The following is a 20,062-nucleotide window of genomic DNA, read 5'->3' on the forward strand; positions in this document are numbered from 1 at the left end:
TATAGTTATATATATAGTTATATATATAGTTATATAAAAAGACTAATAATAGTATGTTAGGCATCGATAGCAGCAACAGCTTTTCCAGGTTCTGCAGTCATCTGAACAAAATTATAGACATTCAGCACATTCCATTAAAAACAAAACAACAACAACAAAAAAAACAAAACAAAAGAATAATATCCAGAAAACAGCAAAGTTCTGTTGCTGTTGTGGTACCTGGGACCATTTTTTTTTTTATTAGCATCTTAATCATCATCTGGAAAGAGAACATTCTAGAGTAATATCATTAAATGTAGTTCTGATAAAGCACGGTCCCTACTATGTATCATAAAGCAGGTACAAGATATTTTACATTCATAGAGGTATGATACAGTACCGTCCTACATCAATAATACTAGAATCAGTTTTGGTTTGAAATTTACTTTGCAAATAAAATTGCTACCCCTGTCTTTTTCTGGGCTCCTGTCACATGGAGAATTGTTTTCTATCTTTTCATTTTCAGTCTTCTTTTTGCGCTAGGTGTGTTTCTTGTATACAACATATTGGGATTTTGCTTCTTATTCCATTTTGCCAATCTTTCTCTTAATTGGTGAGTTGAGGCCATTGACATTGCTGGTTATAACTGATATGTACTGACTTATTATTGACATGTTATTGGCCTTTTCTTGACTCTTTTTACTTTTTCACCTTCTCCTTTTAATTTCTTGCCTTGCCTGTTTGATTTGCTCTGTTGGGCCTCATGATGTTGTTGCCTTCGTTGTCTTTTTCTAGGATCTTATTTAGAATTGCTTGTAGTGCTAGTTTGGTATTCATGTAGTTTCTCAGGTGTTCTTTGTTGTGGAAGTGTCTTATTTCCCCCTCCATTTTGAAAGAGAGTTGTGCTGGATTCATCAGTCTAAGTTGCAGGTTATTCTCTTTTAGTACTTGAAATATCTCATTCCAGGCTCTCCTTGCCCCAAGGGTTTGTGCTGAAAAGTCTGCTGTGATTCTGATGGGCTTTCCTTTTTATGTGGTTTGTTTCTTTTCTCTTACTGCTTGTAGTATTTTGTTCTTCTGGTGGGCCTCTAGGATCTTGATTACTACATGTCTATGTGTAGATATTCTTTTATAGGGGCTAGTTGGAGTCCTATATGCCTCAGTTATCTGAATGTCAAATTCTTCCCCTCTGTTTGGGAAGTTTTCTGTCATTAATTTTGTGAACAGCTTTTTTAAGTCATTTGTATTTTCTTCTGCTACTTCATGTATTCCTATCAGTCTTATGTTATTCTTCTTTGCATCATCTAGGAGTTGTTGGATTGATTTCTCATGATCTCTTATTGTTTTTAAGAGAAAGGAGGTGGTTCTTTGAAAGAATCCCTGTTTGATTTGCTTGGACTTTCTTTGTTTTTCCTAACAGCACAGCCATCTTTCTTTCTTCCTTCCCTGCTCTACCTTCTCCAGGTTACTTCCTCCTCCTCCCTCCCTCCCTCCCTCCCTCCCTCCCTTCCTTCCTTCCCTCCTTCCCTCCTCCTTCTCCTCCTTCTTCTTGTAAATTCATAGAAGTGTAATATGTTAATGAAAGGAAATATGGAAAATGCAAAAATTAAATTACAAGAGTATGGCGAGGTGGTTCACACCTCTATTCCCACACTTGGGAAGCTGAAGCAGAAGGATCACAGCAAGTTCAAGGCCAACCTGGGCTATATAGTGAGTTTTAGGCCAACCTGAATTACACAGCGAGACTTTGTCTTAAAAATATGTAAATATAGGCTTGGGATTTAGCTCCGTGGTTCCACCACCTGCCTCTCAAGTTTAAAGACCCAAGTTCCATCCCTGGTACGTACCCCGCCCCAATGTAGGCAGACAGACAGATACACATACATACATACATATATACATCGTTTCCATCCAAATAATTTTTAGCTGCTAAAATTTTGATGGCTTCTCGTTTTTTCTGTAGGTTTCCTCTTCAGCTGTATTCATCTGTACTTAGATCAGGAATGGTGGGCCTTTTAGAAGCCAAGTGCCCAAACTGCAATCCAAAGTTCCAACACTGCAATTAAACCTGAATACTGAGGTTTTAGTTTAGAAAAAACAACTTATACATTCAAATCTTTCATCTTAAAAAATATACACAATAACAGAACTTTCAGTAGTACAAACAGCTTTTTATTGAAAGGTAAGTTTGCTTTTGCCCAGTCAGTGTGACCTCTGCTGTTGTATGCATGCTGATAATCTGTCAAACTTTGGCTCATAATGTGTTAGTTGGAGAGCAGCATATGTGATACTAGGTCATCTGTTAGTCTGGGGTGACATGGCTTACATGCCAACAGAGAGAGAGCTCTGCGTGCCCACAGTGGCACCCATGCCACAGCTTCTCCAACACTGCCTTAGATTATTTCATAAATATTTTATGCTGTTAAATTCAAATAATATCTTACATTTATTAAGTATGCCCTTACTATATTCCAGATGCCTTTGTGTTTCGTACTTTAAATAAGAATTCAAAGGTAGGTATTGCCATTCTTGCAGTTTCACAAATTAAGAAACTGAAGAGGTTAATTAGGTAGCTCATGCAGGTCACATAGCTGTGGAAGTCCAAGGGTTCCAAACCAGAGTTTGCACCTAAGGTGTGCTTTCAGCCGCAGCATTGTACATCTTTTTGTATATTTTGCTTTAGTTGTTGCATAGTAAATTATGGTGTGAATCTTAGTTCTGTAAGGAGAATCTCTGCTTAGATGTCACCTATCAGAACTGTAGGAAATACTCCCTTTGCTGTTATCTCTGTTATACTCTTATACTGTTATCTTGATCCTACCTCATTTTTGTTTGCAGCCTTAATTCCTGATACAGTAAATATTTTGTTTCTTCTCTCACCAATGCTGCTTTGCTGTAAGAACATAAAAGTTGGAGATTTGATCTGTTTTGTACATTGCTGTATTCCCTAATAGCTAGAACCATGCTTGGAACATAATAGGATTCAGTAATATTTGTTGAATGCCCTCAGTTTAGCTTTGTGTAAATTCTGATTTTCTTAATCGGCCTCTGTAGGCAGTAAGACAGACTGAATGGAATATCATCCCTGTGGTCTGAATTTCTCTCTGTGAATCACAGCCTGATGCTGCCGCCTTCTGAGTAGTGTGGGCTGATGGGCAACTCCAGTGTACCCCATTCTTCTGCACCCAGCAGTGATATTGTGTGCCCACTAAGAGCCAGATTCTTTTTTCCAAACCTATTTATGCCACTTGTACTTGTTATATTAATGCTTAATTTAATTCCATATCATGTAACTGATTACATATTAAAGAGTTTTAAAACATTGTTTCTTGAAAAGTAGAACTCGGTCCATTGGACAGAAATTGATAAATTAGTCTGTGCAGCACATTTATTAATAAATGAAGGAAAATAATAAAAATCTACCTTTAAAAACTTCTAAGAAGGCCAGGGATTTAGCTCAGTGGTTCTGCCGCCTGCCTTGCAAGCACAAGGACCCAAGTTTGATCCCTGGTAAAAAAAAAAAAAAAAAAAAAACTTCTAAGAAACCGTGTCTGTAAATCCTAAGTTTTTCACATTAAAAAAAACTGGAGATAGTAGTCAATGTCTTAATTATAATCTTGGAAAATGCAGGAAAGGAACTGAAACTGTAGTGGAGACTGATGCTCAAAGCTGAGGTTTAAAGTTGAAATGATTAAGATAATATGTATCATTTTCCACGATTATCCTTAATAATTTATTTTTAAAATGAGGTAGTTATTATTTCTGATTAATATAGGAAAAGGGTCTTTACTGTTTAGAATGAAACTGAGAGTTTTGGGTGTACAGAATAAGTTCCCAGCTGTTTTTCTCATTTTATTAACTTCATGCTAAAGGCGGTAATAACAGTAATTCTATTCTTTCTTGTTTGCTTTCTGCACTAAAGTGTGGGTTTCAGGAGGACCAAACTTCTGTCAGTTGGGTCATGGCTCTCTCCACTGTCCACAGCAGTGTATGAAGGAATCATCAATTATTTATTGGATGAATGATTCTAAAGTACATGTGCTTTTTCAGAAAGAGGTGTTTTCCATTTTATGGTGATACTGGTACATGTTTAATAAATCGAAAAGTATTTTCAAATTACATTATCACTTTACTAACCTGAAATATACTGATTTCTGTCATATTTTTAGTCTATAAATTTCTGTATTCAATGAAAGTATTAAAATACCGAATAGGAACCTTTAATACCCACATTGCAGTGGTTAAGAATTGAGGAACTGTTCTATTACCTGCCTCACAAGCGCAAGGACCTGAGTTCAATCCCTGGTACCAAAAAAAAAAAGAATTGAACTGTTTAGATTCACTTATGAACTCTAGAACTTCTTATGTGGCCTTGGTAAAATTGCATTATCTCTTTTCAATTTTTCCATCTCTAGAGTAATGTTGATCAGGTGTTGTTAATAGGAATAAAGGTTAGTTCATACCTGGGAAATATGTAGGTATGCCTGCCAACATAGTTAACCATTCAGCAAATTATAGTTACTGGAATTATATCTAAATTTGAATCCTGATTGGTCATTTATTCTCTGTGTGACCTAGGTACAGTACTAATCGAAGCATATTAGAGAAGTTAATCTGCAAATTAAATCTATACAGCTTAACAATATATCCATCAAAATTTAATTTTAAGCAGGAAGATATGTGCAGAGTATCTAACTTGTAAATCCCCAGTAAAGTTAGACTTTCATTTAAATTAGGAGCTTTTTAGCACTCAAATAATAAAAACACTTTTGCATAGGTAAAGACTGTCTTATCCTTACAAGAAATTTTAAATGAGTTTTAGGTGTAGCTCAGTTGTAGCTTACCTAACATATGAGGGCCCCTGGGTTCTATTCCTAGTACCCAAAACAAACAAACAAACAAAAAACAATGGAAGCAAAGATAAACTTGAATTTCAATCTGGACAAGTTATGAAACTCAAATACTGCTGCTATATTACAGTTCTTACTTGATGACTTCTTTCAATTAAAACTAGGTTTCAGAATACTAAGTAGAAGAAAAAAATTAAGTAGAGACTAAGTGTACCCTGCTTGGAGGGGAGGGAATCTCTTGCATTATGCAAGGAATGTAGCCTCTTGAGTTATGTTTTCCCATCTGAGGCCTTATTAAAACCTAGCCTTGCTATTCCTGGCTGTATTTGCACCAGCTGACATCGTTGGATATATAAGCAGCCCAGTGACTGGCAATGTTAGCATTCAGAGAAACTTAGTTTGTGAGCATTCAGAAAGTAGAAACCATCTTAGACCACTGATAACAGGCATTTTCCCCGTTGGTAATAAGAGTGTAGAGCAGGTCCTGGCTATTTACATATTCCGCCCTGAATTGTGCAAACAAGACTTTGAGGGGGGTGGTTTTGTCTCATTTTGTTTTTTGTTTTTGTTTTTCCTTTTTTAAGAGAGATGTAGATGATGGAAATGTTACAGCAAAACATTTGTGTCACCAGTAAACATGAATTTAGCCACTTACTTGATTACTGCAGCATGTGTTAAAGAGCTGCTGCTGCCCATTTGCAGCCTAATGTGTTTATTACACTCTTCCCAATGGCATCTTGAAGTGTCTTTCAGCTAAAAAATTCATGAGTATTATTGGCTTTCATTCAGAAAATGGAATATGTCTTCTAGTTACTGTCTAATATACCACTTCAAGGCCATTATACAAAAGTAAATCTAAGACATCATATTGAGAAGGAAGGAATTTTTAGCTTCAACATTTGTTTATACATTGTTACTACTGTTCCATGGACTAAGATCCAGCATACAGAAGGTGGGTGCTAAATCCATTTTACTTGGAGAGTAGTTGTAATTGCAGGATATGTTGTTTTCTTTAGTCCTGTAGCCAACTGTAAACTGCTAGTGTTCTAGTATTTTAAAATCATGTCCTGATGAGAGTAGTTTATGTCTGGCTTATTGCAGTTTTTAAAAAAGTCAAGCATACAATATGTTCCTGTGAACTATTAAAATTGAACTGAGAATTTGAAGTGAGCTTTGTTGAACCCTGCAAGCTAACTATTGTCACTATATGAATTAATGTGCGAGTTTATGAGTTTGAATCTGTAGATATAGACTGTCATATATGAGGTAAATTAAAACTTTCTTGTATGAAAACCAAGAAGCACCATACTGTTTTGTAAATTTGAAGTTAAAAATGTTTTTATGATCTAATAAAAAGTGATAGTGATTTGGGGAAAAGAATATGCCATTTTATTAGCCAAAATATTTTTGAAATATTGTCACAGTCACTTGGGATGCTGAAGCAGGAAGATCACAAGTTCAAGGCCAGCCTGTATTACATAGAGACCCTGTCTCAAAAAAAAAAAAAAAGTTGTTACAGTATCCTGACTCTGTATTAAATACATTACTTGTTTCCCAGTAGGAAGAGTTTTTACTTTCCGTATGCTCTGATTCTTGCATTTAGTAAATCTCTACATAGTTCTATTTACACATGTTATGCTTCTTTGTATGAATCAAAAGTATGTCCTTGCATAATTGATAATTTTCCTGCACAGAATTATTATTGATTTCTTTGTTTATTCATTCATTCGTTTGTTTGTTTGTTTGTTTGTTTGTTTTTGGCTAACTGGGATCAAATCGAATGCAGACCTCTCGCTGGCCAGGCAGGCTCTGTGCCACTGAGCTAAATCCCTAGCCCTGCAGAGAATATTTAACTGTTGCCGAAAGTTGAGGTCTTGTCAAAATAATGTTTGATTTAGGTCATTTTGACAAATTAACATTATTTGAAGGGAGGGAGGTGTTTCTTCTCCTCTGTGGATTGGGTGACTTTATCTGTGTCATGACGGGTTCTCAAGGATGGCCCCACTGTTTTCTGCCTTTCTCAGGCATCCACAGCCAAAAAGCCCGCTTTGTTACCAAAGCAATTAGATACTGTTTCCATAGATTTATCTGAGTCTGGCCCAGAAATGTTGCTTTTTGTATAATGAAGGAATTTCCACTGTTCCCACCCCCAAAACATAGTGCACTTTGAGGGATAAACTGTTTTGGAGCAGAAGTTTTCTTGTGATTAAGAAGTAATGATTACAGCTTCAGCTTTCAGGTGAGTTTCTGAGCAGTCGCGGCATACTAAAAGATCATCCTTTCATGGTTTAGTTAAAGAGAAATGGAGAAGTATTTGATGACTTATGTATACTTCTACTTTGCTTCATCTTTAAAAGTTTTTGTAAAACCAAGCTGCATATTATACAGAAATTTCTGCATATTATACAGAAAATGTTCTGGAGGAATCTGAAAGTCCTTCCGAACTGTGGCAGCCTTTTCTGGCAAATCCTTCTCTCATAGATACTGATATGAGAAGTTGTTTCAGCAGCTCTTTTTGTATTATTTCTACTTTGGGAAATTTCATTGTATATATCATCTCAAAATAAGGAAACTTTAAAAAGTTAGGAAGGCCTAACTTTTTAAAAATATTTCCTGGAACTAGCAACAGAAATGGAATGTTTGATCACTTTATATATGAATTTCAGCAATGATATAACCTTTATTTATGCTTTAACTGCATTTGTTCAGCATATGATCTGAAAGTTTCATAGGCCATGTTTGGAAAATGGCCTATACTGATAAAAGATAAAATGTACATTATTGTTTATGTGAATTCTCAATGATTAACTGGTTTTAATGGTATTAGGCTGTTCTGCAAGGAATTGCTCTGGTACCTTGTAAGTTATAAAAAAAAGTACATTTTTATATTGTCTTGAGGTTTATTCTGTTTTGACTTTTGTCATTTGCTAAGGATTTGAATGGTATTGTTCACCCTATCCAGAATATTGTCACTTATTTAAAATAAAACTTACTAAACCTGTGGCTGTAACTCTACGATCTCCCGAGAGGGAGGTTGTACTGTCACAGTGAAAGTGGGACTATATTGTGTGGTTATAGATAGCAGAAATGGGCAAATACAGACTTCCAACCTGAAACTTCCAAAGGAAGGTGAAAATTATTTTAAGTCCTTCACAACCCCCAACATCTGGTAGAAAATGGTTTGCTGTCAGTGACTGTAATTACCACCAGATATAGCCTAAGAGTTTTTTGCTAGTGTCATTTTCAGCTTTTGTGATTTACATGAAACAGTTTCAGAAATGAGAGATACTCTCAAGAATTTTAGTTTTTTGTGAATGTTGAAAACATACAGAAAAATTAAGGAACTGTCCACTTAGAACTAGTTACAAAATGCTTTAACTTTTAGTGCTGCCCGTCAGTATTTTCCATCTCCTACTGTTTTGTTAGAAATTAATTAACTTTGAGCTACAAAAAATGATATTGATTGATTGATTGATTGATTGATATCATCAGGGATCAAGCTCAGGAACTTGCTTTTGCAAGTCGAGCGAGGCACTAGTGAGCTAAATCCCTGGCCCACAAAAAATGATAAAACTCATTTTTCCATGTAGTTCCTTTATTATAGCTCCTTCTCCGTGTATGGATCTAGAAGTCATTTATTTATATGATCTGTCTGTCTCCTTTATGCCTGGTCCCACCTCAGACCACAAGTAAAATGCTGACCCTCACTCCCAGCCAGGTCTCACTCACATTGGATGTTAAAAATACCAAGACAAGCCAGGGATGTAGCTCAGTGGTGCTGCCTCCTGCCTCGCAAGCACAGGACCCAAGTTCGATCCCTGGTAACAAATAAAAAGAATCTGGATGAGAGTGCCATAGACCTGCATCTGGAGCACCTCATTAATGAGACATTTTTATTTATTTGGTTCACCCACTGAAGATCCTAAATCCACGGGTCTGCTCCCAAGCAGCAGCTGTCACTTGGCTGCCTGGCACCCTCTTCCTTACCTTCCTCCCTTCACCTCTTCAACCTTAAATCCCTCCTCCTTAGGCCAGGGTCTGTCTTCCTTCTGTTTTCCTGGCTGACTAGTTTTGACTCAGATGGGCTGCTCCTGCCTGTTGCCCTGACCCCGGCTTGATGGGGTTTGGCTGGAGGCACCATCCCCCCTTCTTGACTCGGCCACGTCCTCTGGGCTGCAACCTCTCCCACCCTCTTTTTTTCAGTGGTGTAAAGGTTGGTTGCCCAAGAAAATTGCTCAGAAAAGAGGGCAAAAAAAAAAAAATAAGGTAATAATTGTATTTATTAAGATGAAAGTTTTAGATTTTGAGGAAACGTATTTAAGTTGCTGTCATATAATAAAAGAGATAACGGTGCATAAGTAGCTACTTCAAGAAGAAATTAGTGGTGTTTTTAAGCCACAAAGTGAGCTAGCCTTGGGTAGGCACAAGTCAAACATTGTACAGAAATGGTTTTCCTACACTTAGACCAGGAAATGCGCCTACAACTACTCCGCTTCTCATCCCCTCCATCTCTGTTGTGGAAATACGTCAGTGCTGTATCCATGTGAAAAGTTATAGCTATTGTTTGTATTTGGGGAAATTTAAAGGCAGGTGATGCTGATGCTAATGTTTAATCCCCAAATACATACATATGACTGAGTAAAACACTTACTTTGATTGCCAGTTGAAAATCTTTCTGACCTTTCAAGTAGAAATATAGTTAATATAAATGGAGATACTTTTGGGGAAAAACAGTCATTTTCATTACAATATACAGTTTTATATATAAAATGTAGGGCATTTTTCTATATTCTGAAGGTTAAATCTTAATGATTAAAATTTACTTAAGTTTGTATGGCTTATAGAAGCCACTTCCAGGTTGAAATGTGTACTGTTTTTTCATAGATGCTCATGAGTGAAACAGTGGGAATTATGGTTCAGTATGTTTGTAGAGTTCTACTACTTAGTATTTGCTTCCAAGCCCTGTCCTTGTAAAACCCCCTCAATGGCCTGGCTCCCCTGTCGCTCGTAAAAATCATACTGTAGGGCCAGGAATTTGGCTTAGTGGTGCCACCACCTGCCTCGCAAGCTCAAGGTCCAGAGTTCAATCCTGGGTACAGAAAAATCATACGGTGTCCTGAGGGCTGTCTACCACTGCCTCCATCCTGTCCAGCACATTCTTCTTTCTTGGATCTCACAATACAGAGGAGCAAAAGGTGGGTCTATAATACCTGTCTGTATGCATTAAATATTTCCTGTATGCAAATATATCTTCCTCTCCCCAGTTTTCTTCTTGAGAACAGTGCTACTCTTATGTTCCCCACAGCACTGTGCCTCATGTGCAGTGGCGGCCAAAAGGTCTGTGTTGAATGAATGATACTTAGATATCAGAAACAGTCAGCACAGAAGCCCAGGTTATCCAGATCTGCTTTTCCCTGTGTGGCCTGAGCCTGTGTGAGGGAGGACTGATAGCTTATTTGATGAAGGGCCTTTTGCCATCACATTTTAGTTAACTGGAGTAGAAGTTTGGGAAGCCTATATATAAATCCCATTTCTGCCATTTCCTGATGTTTTTGGCAGCCTGTATCATAGATGCTAAGGTAATGAGGGTCTCCAGTGGTCTTTAAAGCATGATGGGTGAGGCAACCTCCTAAGATCAAGTGTTGAAACTTGTACATGTCCCTTGGCTTCTCTGCAGAGCTTCCTGTCGTAGCTTGTCTTTCAACCTGTAAATCTCTTTGTATATAGTAAATGTCAAATACACCATAACCATATACAGATTATGCTTGTTTATTATCGGGCCAGAAATGTAAAATGTGCCCACAGTCAGAAACTTGGGGCTTGGTTACGTTGCTCTCACCCACAGGAAGCTCAGGCGCCTGCTCTCAAACTATGCCCTCCACGTGGCCTGCTAAACTGAATGTGTAATTGTTGTGGCTTCTCTCGGGTGATACAGTATTTCTTCATTCTACTCACATGACTAAAAACAATTGGATCTAAAGCCCCGTGGCATCAGAATAGTGGCCAGAAGAAGCGATTGTAGTGAGTCTGATACTGAGCATCCAGGGTCGTAGTGGAGGGGACAGCTGGACAGTTGCATTGGTACATGGGCTTGATACCGAAATGGGTCTCAGGTGTTGTTTTCTTAAGCCCTTTTTACTATTTTTCTTATCCTTGCTCTCTAATGTCTTTTTAAGTTCTTGGTCTGCCACTGACTTGGGCTCCTCACTGACTTTTTCTAATCTAGAAAGGAAGAAAAACTACAAAAAGCAGAGGAAGGTGGAAATTATTTAGAAGCCTGAGGGGTAGAAGGAAGGAGAAATTTCATAGAATTGGATCATAGAAAGGTGTTTTAAATGCTGACTTGAACTTAAGGGACAGCATTTTGTTTTGTTTTTTTCCTTTGCTAACCAGTTAAAAGTACCTGGAGTAGTGTTTCTCTAAGAGCTCCTTAAAACCTTCGTTAGTATGTTTAGCTCTTTTGGAGCTTCAGTCTCTGTCTTTGTGTGTGTGTGTGTGTGTGTGTGTGTGTGTGTGTGTTTGGTGTTTGTTTGTTGGGGGTCCTGGGGATCGAACTCAGGACCTCGCACTTAAGGCAGGCACGCTGCCACTGAGCTAAATCCCTGACCCTCTATCTCTTGTTCTTATGTACTGAAGTAATATTTTGTTTCTGCTAGTGATAACCGTTGTGAGACACTTGATTCTCTTACTGTCGGTTATTTTATTTTCTTACCAACAAAGATAAACTACTAGTATAAATGAAATCTTAGCGTATATATAGAAATGTTTTTAAAACAATGGAATTTATAATTTGAAGAAGTGTTTGAACTTCTCCCTATTTCCTATTTATCTCTTCTGTTTTGTTCTTTGTATTTTTCCTACAAGAGAAAACATGCAATATTTGAGCTTGTGTGTCTTATTTCTTTTAACATTGTGTTCTCAAGTTTCATCATTTATCTATGAATGCCTGAAGATTATCTTTGTTTATGGTAGCATAGTACTCTATTGTGTATAAATACATTTTCCTTATCCATTCATCTCTTGATAGATGCAAACACTGTTTCCAAGATCTCGCCATTATAAGTTGCGCTACAAACGTGATTATACATGTATCCCTGTGATGTGATGATTTTAACTCTTTGGGGAGGATACCTAGAAGGGGAAATAGCTGAGTCAAGTGAAATTTCTAGTTTTAGTTTTTTGAGGCATTTCCACTGATTTCCATAGTGGTTGTACTAGTTTACATTCCTATCAACAATGTAATAGAGTTCCTCTTTCAATTTTGGGGGGTACATCTTAAGACCGCTGGTGATAGCAATTAGAAGCAGCTGAGGAAAGCAGTCTGGAGGTGGCAAAGGGAGGAAGGGAGGCACAGTAAGACAGCCAGGCAGGAGCACAGGGCTATCTACAAGGCAGGAAGAGCCTCCACTAGAGGGGCACTGATTTTGAGTAGTATGTAGGAACTAGGGGCCGCCACAAGGGTGTTAGCTCTACCTGGCTAAATTTGGAGCCCTTCAATTGGATTTGTGGCACTGCCCCTTCCCTGCATGTGTGAGCTATTGCAGCACAGACTTCATATTGGCCAACTCAAAACAGAGACTGGGAGGAGCCCCTTAAACACCTGTCGTTTCCACATGGTGTAAGACCGCTCCTGAAACTGGAGGCTGCAGCCCAGGCCCAGGGCCAGCACATTGATTGTATGTAGCTCAGCAGGCTGTGGAAATACAACTCCCTCCTGTGTAAAGTTTGATCCCAATGAGGTAGGCTGGTTTGTTTCTTAAATGCTAACCTTTCCAGTTTGCTTAACATTTAAGCAAGGTAGGGAGGAAAAACAAGAGCTTTTTTATTAGAAATCATATGGGCACATATATTAAAACAATGTGTTAATTGCTGTTGTCAAACTTCTAATGGAAGTCAAACTTCTTTCGTTGTTGGCAGAATGATCAGGCACATTATCATCTCTTTTCACTGTACTTCTCCCTGTTTTCTGTTTTAGTTGCTGATATGTGTTCAAGATGAGTGGGATGGGAGAGAATACCTCTGACCCGGCCAGGGCAGAGACAAGAAAGCGAAAGGAATGCTCTGACCAGCTTGGACCCAGGTTAGACACTTGCTGAGAAAATCAATATTTTATGTTAAACTTTGTACATGCTTTTTTTGTTATTTTAGCATTGATTTTACTTCTAATTCAAATATTGTATTAGGTTTTTCTCCTTACCACTTAAACTTTTAAAGTGTATTAACTTACCTTTCGAATATGCTAATCAGCTATAGCTTTTTTGTTCTTTACAAAAGAAGGAAAGCAGTATACTTTTTCTGATGTCTCCTTTGTATTTGACTCATAATTAGTTCATTCTAAAAGTCTTGTTTTTCTTTTTTTTCTTTCTTTTTCTGTTACATCACAGAATGTGATCCTGAAGTGAAAAAATTTGTGGTTAGCTTTATTTGGGGTTCTTATTTTTTCTTTTCTTTTTTGGGGGGGCGGTACCAGGGATTGAACTCAGGTCCTTGCACTTGTAAGGCAGGCCACCGAACTGCTGAGCTAAATCCCCGGCCTTTAATTTTTTTTAATAATATGAAATGTTAAATCCATCTTCTTTTGCAAAGATTGTCCCTTTAGTGAATAAAACAAATAATTTTAGAGCAAGCTTCATCTCATCTGTTATGGGTAGAAGCATGTGTTTTAGAACCTCTGTTTAGGGTATTATCTGTATCAAAATTACAGACTCTTTGAACTAGTCATTCTGCTTCTAGAATCTTGCTATGATACACTTTGAAACATGCAAAATGATGTTGAGCTGAGGTTATGTATCACATTATTTATAATTATAAAAGATTAGGAAAAAACTAAATATTTGGATGGAACTTTAACTGTGACACATCTGGAACATGGTGCAGCTATGATAAAGGTTGAGGAAACAATGTGAAAAAATCTAAGAATATTAAAATTTAAGAATATTGTGACATAAAAAGCAAAGCTTATAAAATGTTTCTGGATTATACTGCTACATACTTAGATTTGTATTGTGCAGGGTAACCAAGAAAATGAGGTTATTACCCACTTTGAGAACTAGGCAAGGAGAGAACAAAGAAAGAAAAAAAACCTTTTTTAAGTCTTTTGATGTTTTAAATCAAATAAGTGATTTTAAGAGTTAAAAACAGCAACTTAGCTCCAGGGACCAGTGAAAAAAGGATCAGATAGGGAATAGTAGGGAAGAGGGCTAGAAAAAGTCATGAGACAGAAAGAGGAGGAAAAATGGCAAAAAGCCAACATTTTCTACTCCCTTTCCTCCCTTGAGTTGCCAAGAAAACAAAAGGCCTGTGGTCTTCAAGTGGTTCACACCCCAGCTCCGTGATGCTGCATGCTCCCTCAGGTTTCCCAGTCTTCTGGCTGTCAGACTACCTTTAATACTCAGAACTGCTAACTGGGGAGGCTGTTTGATAAATGCGGACTGTTCCAGGGAGCAGGCTGTTTCTTAGCGCTGTGTGGATGCTCCCGAGGAGCGCTGTCTCTGGGTCCTCTGCCTCCTGCTCTCTCTCGGAGGCCTTCATAATCCAGCTCCCCTTTCTCACCTACTTGTTCATTTGCATGTAGTGTGAGCTGGTGACGGATTGATCAGAGTAGTGGGGGGAGGTTTAAGGGTAAGAATAGGAAGTGGACTCTTAAAAGCCTTGTAGGCACCCCACCCCTCTCTCTTTTACTGTACGTAATAAAGTGGCAGCAAGGGGTAAAAGTGGTATTGAGAGAAACAAATTCTCTTCTCTGCTCTACCAGTAACTCACTGGGTAATCTTGGAAGGCAGCTATGCTCACCACTATACCACCAACGCTCACTGGGTAATCTTGGACCAAATGTGTAACCACTACAAGGTGGAGAAATTGTGCTGTATCTTAGATGTGTTACTTAATAAAAATACTGTTTAGTAATGAAAGTACAGAAGCCTATTACAGATTACCAAATTTTTAAAATTACTATTGTTTTCAACTTGGTTCTCTTATGCTATTTTAAATGTCGTTCTGCAGGCTCTCCACTGTACTTGAGAAAATAGTTGTGAAGTGTTATCAGAAGAAGCTTGAATTTGCAGTTTTATCAAATTCAAATAAGATGATTTTGCCAATTTGGTATTTTCCCCTTCCATTAACTTTTTAAACCTTTCATTGAACTTGGGCCACGTATTTATATTTTGCATGTCATTCAGCGTGGACAGTTAACAAATATCCTGAGTCGGTTTCACTTTTGGTTCTAGCTATATTGTGACTTTTCTCATTATCAAAAAAGGCTGTGTAGGACCGGATGGGGGATTTAGCTCAGTGGTTTCGCCACTTGCCTCGCAAGTTCAGGGGCCCGAGTTCGATCCCCTGTACCAAAAAATAAGTGAATTTTTTTAAAAGGCTGCATGGTTTGATTACTAACATTCTCAATGAAATTAGAAGAATGTTTTCATTATTTCTTTTACTAAAAACATAAAACCAAAATTCATTGAAATTTACTTATAAATAAGTTAACTTCCCTTCCTTTCTTCTTTTACTAATCTTAAATAAATGTTACCTCTCTTTTCTTTTTATTTGACAATAAATTTGATCCCACCTGTGTGAAACACTAACTAGTTCAGAGGTCACCCAAACCCTTGTCATGTTAAAGCTGATAGCCCAGTGGGAGACAGCAGGCACATTAAACAATTTAATTGTTCAAGTAGTGAATGCATAATCATAAACTGGTATAAGGTTGATTTAGTAAAAAAAATAACATTTTAGAATAAATTGGTCCACTACCCAGAGTACTTTTGTATTTTTGTAGGTAACTTTTATTATGTTTGTATTACAACTAGTTTGATATATTTATCTTTCTCGTAATAGCTCTTTTTCAAATACATAAGAAAAACATTTCTTGTTTTTAGCCCCAAAAGGAGCACTGAGAAACGTAATCGTGAGCAGGAAAATAAATATATAGAAGAACTTGCTGAGCTGATTTTTGCAAATTTTAATGATATAGACAACTTTAACTTCAAACCTGACAAATGTGCAATCTTAAAAGAAACTGTGAAGCAAATTCGTCAGATCAAAGAACAAGGTAAGAAGACTGAATTAATATCTTGGAGAGTTGAGTTGGTTTCTGTTTTTCCATGTATGAGAAGTCCCCTCGGAGCCCCTTTAATCCATTTCTTATGCTTAAATTATTGATGAGGAAATGATGTCACAGTGCAAGATGAATTCAAGGATCACTTGCAGTGGTTTATAAATAGGCCTTATATAAAATTCAACCATTCCCTAAAGACAGAGGAGACTGAGGTGAGTCAGGGTGATGTAGCTTTTCATCTAGTAAACCCAATTAGGTGTCCACTGGCTCTCCTTTCTACACTTGCAGTTTTCATAGATTGCACAGCAAGCGACCGTCATAAATTGTGAATAAGGAGCCAGTTTGAGATGTAAACCAGAGGTAAGGAAGAGAACACCTCGTGTTTCAGCTAGTCAGCATATTTGATTAAGTTTGAGCCTCAACTGGCCATGCTCTTGGATTAGAATTCTGTATCCTGAGTGACAAGAGATTTGAAAGGCTTTAATCTCTAGTAAGAATTCCTTTGTGAAGTCCAAACAGAGTGTGACAGCTTTCTTCCTGTGGTTTTCTTTTTTTCTGAGATCATTTTATGGTTTTTTTCTTTGATATTTTTGACTACAGAAAAAAAAATTTTAATGTTTTGAATGCATATTTGACTTTGTAGTGCCAAAAATAAATCTTTATTAGACATATACGAACACTGCCTCTGTGCTCAGGGCTAATATATGCTTTGAAGTATCCATGTGTTATTTTCCTTCAGGGCTGGGAGATTATTATCTCTTGTAATGTTTTTGAATGCATCCTCTTAGAGTTCATATTTTTAAGTCTACATTTTATATACTCTAAAAAGATAGATTTTAGGAAAAGATTGTCTTCGTAAGTATGTGAACCTCAAACTTTGTTCCTAGCAAACATAAACTCTTATCTACCTGTTAGCATATTTCTGTCATATCCTTTTCCACTATTGAACTCAGTTCTATGTAGAAGAGTTTTAGAAGACTGGGTGTGGCCTTATACACCTATGATCTGGGCTACGTGGGAAGCTCAGTCAGGACACCTTGACCAATTTATAGAGACCCTAACTGAAAATCAAAACTAAAAATTGCTGGGGTTATAGCTCAGTGCAAGAATTAGGTTTATGCCTGGCTTGGTGGTGCAGGCCTATAATCCCATCACCATGAGTTCAAGGCCAGCCTAAGGAACAGTGACAAAAATAAGACCCTGTCTCAAAAACAAAAAAAGAGAATTGCATTTAATCCCCACTATTGCAAAATAAATACAAGTAAAGTAGTTTTATAACTGTAGTTCTGTCTTTGAAGAATTTATGAATATACAACACAGTTTCTAATCCCAGCCCACTCTGAAAACCAGTCTTTGTTTTCCAGTCAGAATTATCCCACTCAGCCTATCTCAGTCTCCATCTCTATTCTCTTTCTTTTCCTTTCAGTGTTCATTGGTTACCAAAACTGTTGTAATCTCGGTTTAGTACCTTTTTTCTTTTTCGTGTTAGCAAGTATATAAAATAATATTCTTAGAATTCTTGAGAGCAATGATTGGTTGAAGTTATTGAGTCCTGTCAAGTTTCGTATTTCTAGTTGCTGATATCATTGCAGTAGAGAAATCATTAATCATTAGGTTTCAGGGTTCTAAGATTTTGAATTACTCAGTTTTGTGAACATTGCATGTGAGGTAGTACTTTTATGTTTTAAAACAGTTGTATGTATTTTTAACCACTATGAAAGTCTTGCACAAGTAATTAAAGTTTTGCAAAACCTTAGTAATTCCCCCTTGAAACCATAAAACACGTTAAGATGTGTCATGCTGGGCCCATGCCATGTCTTAACTCTGGTGTTAATCGTAAGGCCGCATACCACAACCACCCAAGAAGCAGCAATAATAAACACCCTGTCACATCGTATTCTTACAGTAATGCTCCCACTAATTTGAAAAGCAGCATGTTTTGAAAAGGGAAGAAAAGTTTAATACGAAATGAAAAGCACAAATATGCTTTTAAGTTTTCAACTAATCTAATATTTTGAGAACATTCCTTGCTTAATACATTGTTTATTTGTTTTTTTTATAAAATTGCAGCAAATAGAAGCAAGGTATGTGTTCTGGTACCTCTTGGGAGCTTTTTGATTCTAAGAAAATTATTTTATCTCTGAAATGCCTCCTCATACAGAATTGAGCAGTAACCACACCTGGGTTACATGGCCGCTAAAGACGTTATAAGCAGTGTTAACTCATTCAACAAGGACCTGTCACTGTGAATATTCAGTAGATGATTCTTTCCTTTCCCACATTAAGCAGAGTGGTGCCTTTTTTGTTTACCTGTGCCAAAATCTTCAGACAGTGACCTTCCTTCAGATGGGAAACGTAAGAAGGTTTAAGGATAGTTACTAATATTCTTTCTCCAAGGTCATTTGAAGAAAGTAATTTTCTAGGGCCGGAGAACTTTTGCAACCCATGCAGTCCCCTCCACTGGTGGCTCTGTTTGGGCCAGTTTGATTTCTTTCCACAGCTGAGAGACAGCCAAGGTTGAAGTGCAATGTGTAAGTCAGCCCCAAACCTTTCCCTCTCACTCTGTGTCTCCCTTGCCTCCCACACAACTGTTCCCCCTACCAGTCACCATAAATAAAACCCAACTACCATCTTTACACCATTACTCAAACTTAATTTGTATGTCAGTCACACTTGTCAGCCTGAATAAAATCAATTTGGGAGTTCAAGAGGACATGCCTGTTATATACTAAGCCTATGTATTTGACCCATAAATGTTAAACTGGGTTACGTGAGATGCCATGCCAAAGAATACTACTGAGCAAAGAAACAGGGCTCATCTTCCTGGAACCCCCTCCTTTTTCATAAGCTGCATGCACCAGCCAACATGTGAACTCTTTCCCTGAACTCCCAGTACCTCATAAGCTGCTCCTCAATTCTGTACACTTATACTGTACATGAAAGAGAGTAGAGAGGCTATTTCAGGATAGCCTAAAGGACAAGAATTTGAAGGAGAAGTTACCACGGGCTGTTTAAATTAATAAGCATTCTCTGTGCCTAGCACCTTATGAGACACACAGGTAGTAGATGCTGGCCCTCCAACAGCATGCATGCAGACATTGTAGAAACAGAGCAAGTAAACACAAGAGTTTGATGCTACAAGTGGGATCACCATTAAATATGAAATTCCATTCATGTTAGTGGTTTTCCTTTGGCCCACATTCATAAGTCCTTAGTTATGAATTAAGTTACTAACTTAGTAATTAAGTTGGACCTTCTGTTGTGACTAAATTCTCTGCAAATTTTGAATTCCAGCTAAGTTTTAAGTAGTTCTTACTATATGCTAGGCATTTTAAAAATTTCTTAGATTTGGTAATTATTTTAATACTTAAAATATGCCATTGGGGCTAGGATGTAGCTCAGTGGTACGGCACTTGCTTATCATGTTCACAAGCTTGGGTTTAATCCTCAGCACTGCTCGAAAAAAAGAAAGAGAAATTAAACATTACCGAGGAATTAAGTATATTGTTTTCCCCTTTAATAGTTGGGGACCTGATACGTGGATACTTAACTAGCTTGGCCAGAGTCCCATGCACTAAGTGATAGAAGAGCGTGGAATCCAGGCAGGCAGTCTGGCTTGAGACTGCATCTAAATCAACAATGCAGATTTTCAATACTTAATTATAATGCTTCTTTTGATCTGGTGTGGTGATGCTAAATGTTTAAAGCTTGTGTTCTATAACTTAAAAAGTGTAGTTTTTAATAAATGTCCTTTTTTGCCAACTCAGGCTAATATTGCTTTTGCTTCACAGAAGAATTATAAATAATATGAAAGATATACTACTGTATTAATGATATCGTTTCAGTCTTCTTAGATGGAAACTTATACATTTCTATAGAAAGGATATGGTGATTCCTGTTCCCTTATAAAAGATGAAATTAAAATATAAAGTACTTTTAAAAATGGCTTTTTGTTTGTTTGTTTTGGTTTGGTTTGGGGGCATGGTGTTGATTTTTGAGACAGAGACTCACCATATATATATAGTTTAGGCTGGCCTTGAACTCATTATTTAGCCCAGACAGGACTTGAACTCGTGACTCCTCTTGCCTCCAACTCCTGAGTGCTGGAGTTACAGGCATGCACCACCATACCCAGCTAAGGGCTGTTTTAAATATTGATTCATTTTCACTATCCTTG

The 20,062-nt window shown here is 37.4% G+C and overlaps 1 protein-coding gene across 5 annotated transcripts in view; it reads left to right on the top strand.

Moving 5' to 3' along the window:
• Nucleotides 1-20,062, top strand: part of Ncoa2 (nuclear receptor coactivator 2) — a 283,274-nt gene that overhangs the window by 170,825 nt on the left and 92,387 nt on the right. For 4 of the 5 annotated variants that reach the window (XM_010609003.3, XM_033760600.1, XM_010609005.2 and 1 more), the window contains 2 exons: nt 12,805-12,909; nt 15,707-15,879. In XM_010609003.3, the coding sequence (XP_010607305.1) occupies nt 12,824-12,909; nt 15,707-15,879 (259 nt within the window). In that variant the 5' untranslated portion in view covers nt 12,805-12,823. Of the gene's footprint in view, nt 1-6,976; nt 7,069-12,804; nt 12,910-15,706; nt 15,880-20,062 lie in introns of those variants that run through there. The other variant, XM_010609004.2, reaches the window with a different exon arrangement.

The sequence above is a fragment of the Fukomys damarensis genome, unplaced genomic scaffold (genome assembly GCF_012274545.1).
Source record: "Fukomys damarensis isolate Sample0158 unplaced genomic scaffold, DMR_v1.0_HiC HiC_scaffold_5, whole genome shotgun sequence".
NCBI classification, from domain to species: Eukaryota; Metazoa; Chordata; class Mammalia; order Rodentia; family Bathyergidae; genus Fukomys; species Fukomys damarensis.